Below are 8,838 nucleotides of genomic sequence, written 5' to 3'. Positions count from 1 at the left end.
GGCTGCAAGGCATTCAAATCTAAGCTTAGTTGACTGCGAGCAATTGCTTTAAGCATTTTATCCAGGCGATAAAATAAGTTTTACGTTGCATTTTTGACAACCTATGCCTTTAATCTTGATGCCAGTTTTCATATTAAGGCTTCTGATTGGCCGCTTTGCACATCAATCAAGCATGCGAGCCAATGAGAGCGTTCAGCGCGATGGCGTTGCTCAACTATGATGTCACCTTTAAATTTCGTGTCACAATGCAACGTTCATAAAATACAGATGATATCATCGGCGTGAGTCAGCAGTGCAAAAACAGACAGATCGCTTTTAATTCAAATAAAAACACTGATTGCATCATACCATTTTGATCACTTAAAATAATGAGGATTAAATTATTGATGAAATAACCTGCACAATAGTGCGTTGTTCAGTATTATTTTAGTCTACAGCACAATAAAGTTAACATATGCTTGAGATTTTATATAGCCTATAGTTTAACGTAGTTTCTATGTTGAATGGAAGGTTTGCCTAAATAAGTCTATGGGACACACACAAATAGCTCAATAAAAACATAGTTCAATCCAACCACTTTATTTTAAACCACATGAGGTCATGCGATAGTTTACAAACAAACAAAAATTGTTGATAAAAATATTTCCTAACAGCTGTGGTGGCATGAATATGAATAAATGGATTTGAGACATATGTTTTGGTGAAAATACACTGAAAACATCGACCAGAATGTTTTGATAAGGCTAGTAAAACTGCACGAGAGTGTATTTTCAAAGGCTGATTAATTCATCACAAGCAAATTACTTTGAGGTTTGGTGAATCAGGGCATCAGGAGAGTGTGATTTGCATAGTTTGATTGAGCAGATTTGACTGCAGGACACGACGATGATTTCACAGACTGAAATAGTAAATAGTTGAAAAAGATTTTTAAAAAATGATATGGTTGAAAACAGATTTACACAAACTACACAGCAAAAACAACCACATCAGACTGCACTGCATATGAATAGATGAGGTCTGGGCATGGTAAAGAGACGCCCTCTGTTGGAGAAACTAACAACGTGCCTCATACACTGAGGGTAGATTTACAAATTATATGTATAATTTGTAGTCCTACCGTCAGAGTGTGAAGCATACATATACAAATACTATATAAATTATATATATAATATTGTATATTAGACTTTTATATATTTTATATTATATTATTTGTATTATAAATTAGATGTATTATTATAAGTATCACTTGATATGACAATCAAATGAATGCATACGTTTTGGTAACGTGTTTGATGCAGTGACATTGCGGTTAAACTGTCGCTTATACTATAAATATACTATAAATTATATTACAAATATATATATATATATATATATATATATATATATATATATATATATATATATATATATATATATATATATATATATATATATATAGTAGTATATTATATTTGTAATATAATTCATATTATATTTATAGTATAAGCGACAGTTTAACCGCAATGTCACTGCATCACTGCTTTTATATATTTTATATTATAATTTTTGTATTATAAATTAGATGTATTATTATGAGTATCACTTGATATGACATTCAAATGAATGCATACGTTTTGGTAACGTGTTTGATGCAGTGACATTGCGGTTAAACTGTCGCTTATACTATAAATATACTATAAATTATATTACAAATATATATATATATATATATATATATATATATATATATATATATATATATATATATATAGTAGTATATTATATTTGTAATATAATTCATATTATATTTATAGTATAAGCGACAGTTTAACCGCAATGTCACTGCATCAAACACGTTACCAAAACGTATGCATTCATTTGAATGTCATATCAAGTGATACTCATAATAATACATCTAATTTATAATACAAAAATTATAATATAAAATATATAAAAGGCTAATATACAATATTATTTTATATTATTATATGTAATATAATACAAATAATATATATTAAATAGAATATTTAAAATATAAATATTACGCTATAGATAGATAGATAGATAGATAGATAGATAGATAGATAGATAGATAGATAGATAGATAGATAGATAGATAGATAGATTTGTTAATAATGTGGATAATATGTGTTTTAATGAAGCGACTAAGAAGGAGTTTTAAACAGCTGTGTGTGTGTTTTACTTCATGACGTGTTCAAATAGAACATTCGAATGGAACGCGCGGAATCTATAAGTGCGCGTGGAATTCTAAATTCTTTGTTGGTTGTTGTTGGTGGTGTTAGCGTTAGCGTATTTTCACAGTGATGGGACATCGATATACAAAAGTTATTCCGATAACGAACGATGGGGTGTACGATCAACATCAAAGTATACCCCATCAACCCGGCACAAACAGGGCGGTTCAACATCTTCATCCTTGCGATGAAACCCCTGTTTGTGCTGAGGGAGGAGGAGGAGGAGGTGGAGAGGAGTTGGAGGACAAAGGTGGAGAAGGAGAGGAGTTGGAGGAGAGAGGAGGAGGAGGAGACGGCGGTGAGAAAAGAGGAGACAGGGAGTTAGAGGAGGCATGTAGAGTGCAGGAGAAAAGAAAGATGGGTAAATGGTGGAGGAGGCTGATATCCATCTTCAAGCCTGCCAAAAAGCCCCTTCCTGAGAGCCCTTCATGCCTGCAGTGCAATGAGGGAGAGCATAGGAAGGTGGCATGGACAGGAAAAAGTAGTGATGGTAAGTGACACAAACATGTTATAAAACATGTATTTTACAACAGATGTACTTAAATCACTTAAGATTTTATACCATATACCAAAAATACACATCCGTACAAAATTCAATTCCAGTTAATACCAAAATTCGCATCACGGCCATAATTACATCTTTATTTTATTCTGTTCTGTTAAAAATACTATTATGAGCAGTAAAAGTAGCATTACTTGCCTAAAAATTGTAGTGCAAGTATATAAAAGTATCGGTTGTAAATATTACTCAAAGTATGAGTAAAAAGTAGCCCTTATAAAAGTCCTCAAAAGTAGTGAGTATTACGTTGTGAAAAGCTGATTTACATGTAATTTGTGGCTGTGTGTAAAAGTACCATTCTGTAGTGCATTAAGTTTTTACCCAGCAGGCACACAGCATCATAAGATGTTAATATTAGGTTAGATTTAGGTTGGGATGTCAGGTGACCAAAATTCAATGTCTAGCCAGCGTCTAAGGACAACATTATTTTGATCCTCAATAACGACATCAAATGACATTGATATTTGGTTGATTTTAGGTTGTGTTAGAAAGTGGCCAAAATCTTAAACCAACATCATATTGACGTCAAATACAGACATTAATTCTTCAGGTATGGCAACCAAAATCCATCGTCTGATAGACGTCATTGTGGTAACGTCCACATAACGTCAAGCTGTAACATAATTAGACATTGATATTTGGTTGATTTTAGGTTGGACGTTGGACATTGACGTCGGCCCGACGTTGAGTTCTGATGTCAACCTGATTTTCATTTACAAACAAAATGCAACGTCTCTACGAGGAAAGTAGTGGAGTAAAAGTACTGATACTGTACTAAAAATGTACTCAAGGGAAAGTAAAAGTACACATTTTTAAAACTACTTAGTAAATTACAATTCCTGAGAAAAACTACTGAATTACTGTAGTTGGAACATTTGTAATTTGTACTTTACACCACTGGTTATGAGTCTACTGGCCTACTAATGAATGTTAAAGACGTTCAATATACAGTAGTCAACATCTGAAGTGGATCAAAGAGGTTTTACGGGAATGGGTGTTGTTTAATAGTTGCAAGGTTTTGAACCACTTCAAATATTGACTACTACAGTCTCACTCTATTCCAGGATTCAAAACTATTATTATTGTATTAATTGTTAAACATTTGTTATGTTATTTTATCTTTCAATAGACTACATCTTCAGCCATTACACCATTGGTGATGAGCTGGGGAAAGGTGGATTTGGTGTAGTATATGAAGGGAAGCGTTTGGATGATGGTCTTAAGGTAAGTAAATATAAATAACAAATGTTTGCCCTGTCATATCTTCATCCTCTAAGCCAGCTTAGCATACCCTAAATTCATTTTTTTGTGTTGTTCATCAGGTGGCTGTGAAATATGTCACCAAGAGGCAGGATACGGAATGTATAACTATTGTAAGTACAATGCACTGTTCAAAACACATCAAATGTATCATATTAGCATCATTCACAGGGAACCCACCTCCATCTAACAATGATAACCCATTTCCATCTTCCAGCCTGATCATCCAAACCCCTTGCCAAAGGAGATTGCCCTCACCATCCTGGCCAATAAAGGTCCCAGCGATCCCCACATCATAAAGCTTTTAGACTGGCAAGACCATGAAGACCATTATGTCTTGATTCTTGAATGTCCATCTCCTTGCGAAAATCTTGAAGAGTTCCTGTACCATCACGGTGATACCCTAAATGAAAGCACAACACGTCACATCATGAAGCAAGCAATTCATGCTGCTGACCTGTGTTGCCAAAGGGGAATCTTCCACCGTGACGTCAAACTGGAGAACCTTCTAATAAACAAGGAAACATTGGAGGTCAAACTTATTGACTTTGGATGTGCGGACATTCTGAAAAAGTCTTCTTACAGGACATACAATGGTATGTGTTATATAATTAATTTCTTCTATGCTAATGGAATAAAAAGTATATGCTGTGCTAATTCATACTAATACATCAAACAAAATCTCTTTCCTTCAGGCACTGAAGCGTACGCCCCTCCTGAGTATAAACTCAAGGGGAAGTACTATGGCAAGCCAGCGACCGTCTTTTCTTTAGGGATGGTGATGTTCACACTCCTCTGTGGCCACTTCCCTACACACTATGACATCTTTCAACTAAAATACAAGCGGTATTCTTATATTCAACCCAGGCAGTCAAAAGGTAAGACAAATAACACAAGAAATCATTTCAGAATCATACATAAACTTTAAAGTATTATTGACATGTCTCTCCCATCTTCCTATGCAGATTGCTGCCGTCTGCTAAGGGAGCTCCTCAACCCCTATCAAAACGAGCGAATTTGCCTGAGTCAAATCCTTTCCCATAACTGGTTTAAGGTACTAGTGAATTTAAGATGAACTAAAAAGCATTTATTTTCTCAAACTGCTAAACCAAATCTGTACTTTTTTTGTTTGTTTCAGGTCTACATTTGAGGCCTGGCCAGTTGGTGTCCTCATTCAGCTTAGCGTCTTGCGGGCTACAAGGAAGACACTTCCATACACGACTCTCACCTTGGCGTCTTGCGGGGTGAAAGAGCCAAGAGCAGCATCTACCAAGTTGCCGTCTCTTTTGCAGCCTAGCGTCTTGCGGTTGCATCTTTGCTGGCCATTTTTGTTTTCCCCATCATGGCCAGTCCTCTCCTGATCAACCTGTCACAGCTGTGCAAACGCCACAGCTGTCTGTCTCCACCTCCATCGGGTCAGATGTCCCATACTCTGCCACCATGCAAGCCATAATTGTACTTCCAGCTACGGCCTCCCCAGAGGTTTCTGCCACTGACAGTCTCCATTTGGTTTGATTCTGGATGTCTATCTAGCATATCAAACCAGAAATAAAACATATTTATTGATATAATCATGTGTATATGTCATTATTTTTCCTCTGAAACTTAACCAACATACATATAGGATGCACCATAATTTATGCAGCTTATTAAGCGATTTATTCAATTCATGTTCATTTCTATAGCGCTTTTACAATGTAGATTGTGTCAAAGCAGCTTAACTTAAAAGTTCAAGTAAATTGAAACTGTGTCAGTCCAGTTTTCAGAGTTGAAGTTCAGTTCAGTGTGGTTTAATTTTCACTGCTGAACATCCAAACACTGAAGAGCCAATCCATCAATGTGCAGCTCCACAAGTCCCAAACCAAGCAAGCCAGTGGCGACAATGGTGAGGAACAAACTTCATCGATTGAAGAAAGTGAAAGAAAAAAAAAACTTGAGAGAAACTAGGCTCAGTTAACTCAACAATTTATGTCAATAATACCACAGTATTGCAATGTCAAATTTCAGTCAATGTAAGTCAAATGCTTGAAGAGAGAATGCAGTTAAAACATAACACTATACGTTTATCTTTTGGATAAGGTCTTAATCTTTTTTGTCTTGGAAAATGCAAGAGTAATGCATTCTTAAAATATTAATTATTAAAAGACGAGTCTCAAATTGGTGGGTGTTACGGTGGCGCAGTGGGTAGCATGATCGCCTCACAGCAAGAAGGTCGCTGGTTTAAGCCTCGGCTGGGTCAGTTGGCATTTCTGTGTGGAGTTTGCATGTTCTCCCCATGTCGGTGTGGGTTTCCTCCGGGTGCTCCGGTTTTCCCAACAAGTGGTGACCCCAGATTAATAAAGGGACTAAGCCGAAAAGCAAATGAATGAATGAATCTCAAATTGTTCAGCTAATAAAAAAGATTTTTTTTCTTATTAAAAATAAAACAAATCTTGCACATTAAAAGTGCATTCAACAACCTTTCTACTTCGAAAACAAAATATTCAAAGATTGTACTCATGACATGCAGATTTTTATAAGTAACTGTTTTGAATTAAAGCCTAACTCTACATAGCTGTCAAATGTTTATAATAAAAATGTTTATATATGACAGTAGGCTTGTCACAATAATCAATATATTGATTTATCGCACAACACATGGACATGTCCTCAATCATTTTTGGTGATGCTATATATTACCCATACATAAAAACAATTCTAGCAACATTTCAGCTGATTGTGCAACCTCTCTATCTCTGTTGGAGGTGTCAGTGTCAGTATGGTTAAAAAACACTATAGTATTTACTATAAATTACTCAGTATATTTTCATTTGGGTGTCTGACAACTGAAAATAGATCTGGAAGAAGATATTGCGGCTTATGTTACTTTTTACTTTGCACTTTGTTAACAACATTTATTATTATTTATTTGTTTAGGATATACATTTTTTTACATTCTGATTCCAATGCCTAATTATTAAATTGTTAGAATTACTATAATTAAATGAAATATTCTTAAGAATAAAATATAATGTGATCTTTGAAAGAGTGTACTTGCATTGTGATGATATTATATTGCCATTCCGGCATTATATAATGAGTGGCATAAAATTGTCTTTAAATGACAATAATATTGTTTATTGCAATATATTTTGATGCAATATATATCGTACAACAAAATTAGATATCTTGACAGGCCTATATGACAGATATACAAAATGCTTTTTTAAATGACTTAAAATTACAATTACATACTTTTTGGCTTGAAATTAGGGCTGGGCAAAAATGCAATAATGATTTTCTATATTGAACAATGACAATATATATTTCGATATAAGTTGTTAACGATTCCAGATTTAAAGTGTACCCCAACAATGACTAAAGCCACAAAAATTAGACGGTCCATTAAATGGCATCACATATTTTTGCCCGATAAATTTTTGGTGGCTGAAAATTTGATACATCTCAACATATCAACACACTTTTAGATCCATATTAGATCATTTTAGATCCTATTGATACACATTTCTGCTGTGTGATTGGCTCTTAGATAAATAATAGAGTAAAAAGGTCCAGAGTTTATCATTGTAATTGACATAAATTTTATAGCGATTCCATATAATATTGTTTATCGGCCCAGCCCTACATTAAATATTAGTTATAATAATTAATTAATAAATCAACCTGTCCTATACTCTATTTCTCACAAGTGGATTGACTTTGGGTGTAAATATCTTCTGAAAGAATCTGGCTATGACATGTACTTAGAAGCCATTATCTAAGCTAGCACATAAGACAAATTTACTTACAGTACTTGAATATGACATTGAGGGCAGTTACCACCATAAACAAGCTACTAACAAAGATAAAAGACACTTCTACTTTTGTTTTCATTATTGTTATTACTGTTCTGACCTGCTCTCATGTTATTTCTTCACTATCATAATTATAAGTACTTCTACCATTGTCATTATTCAGGTTGCTGTAGCAGTAGTAGCAGTTGTAGTAATATTAGTTGTAGTAGACGCTGTAGTAGTGGTTGGTTTAGTAGTATCAGTAGATGTTGTGGTAGAAGTCGCTGTTGTAGTAGTATCAGTAGTTGTAGTAGTTGTAGTAGGATCAGTTGTAGTAGACATTGCAGTAGTAGTAGTCGTTGTGGCTCTAGTAGCAGCAGTAGTAGTGGCATTAGTAATTTCCGTAGAAGTAGTTGGTGCAGTACTTATTGTAATTATTATGATTATTATTGTTGTTGTCAGTTATTATTACTGTTGTCCTTTTTTCTATTTACTGTCATTATTACTATCATTACATTGTACTACATGTATACTAGATTGTTGTCACTCCTCGCCACTGATTGGTTTCAGTCTATCTGTTTTATTTATATCTATATTATTGGTTCATTTATTGACTATACATGTTGTTTATATGTATATCGTTTTTCCTCTTATTTATGTATGACCTGTCCTCCCAGTTACCTTTACACACACATGTGAACACAAACACACGAAAACACGCACCTGCCAATACCTGACTGTATCGTTGTTGTTGTTGTTGTTGTTGTTGTTGTTTTCACCTGTACTTTGTTGTTTTGTTTTCTTTGTGTGTGGTCCCAATTTGTTTATCTCTTACATTTTCTAACAAAAAAGAAGCAAGAAAAAAAGATAAAAGACACCATATAGCACAAAATAAGCGAGGACAGTCCAAACTTCTTGACTGATAAAGTGTGTAGCAATTAGCCTATCACTGCAGCTTCAGGGATTCAGTCACACCGCTCAACCTGCAGAGGGCAGTAAAGAGACCAAT

General features: G+C 34.5%; 1 protein-coding gene across 1 annotated transcript; it reads left to right on the top strand.

Moving 5' to 3' along the window:
- Nucleotides 1-2,594: 2,594 nt before the first annotated feature.
- LOC130227772 (serine/threonine-protein kinase pim-2-like) lies at nucleotides 2,595-5,206 on the top strand. The gene is made up of 7 exons (XM_056456738.1): nucleotides 2,595-2,727; nucleotides 3,926-4,020; nucleotides 4,119-4,169; nucleotides 4,274-4,652; nucleotides 4,752-4,934; nucleotides 5,022-5,110; nucleotides 5,195-5,206. The coding sequence occupies exons 1-7, from the start codon at nucleotides 2,595-2,597 to the stop codon at nucleotides 5,204-5,206; spliced, it is 942 nt and encodes a 313-aa protein (XP_056312713.1).
- Nucleotides 5,207-8,838: the final 3,632 nt, after the last annotated feature.

This window comes from Danio aesculapii, chromosome 1 (assembly GCF_903798145.1).
Source record: "Danio aesculapii chromosome 1, fDanAes4.1, whole genome shotgun sequence".
In the NCBI taxonomy this organism is placed as follows: Eukaryota; Metazoa; Chordata; class Actinopteri; order Cypriniformes; family Danionidae; genus Danio; species Danio aesculapii.
This window is presented reverse-complemented; position numbering and strand designations above follow the sequence as displayed.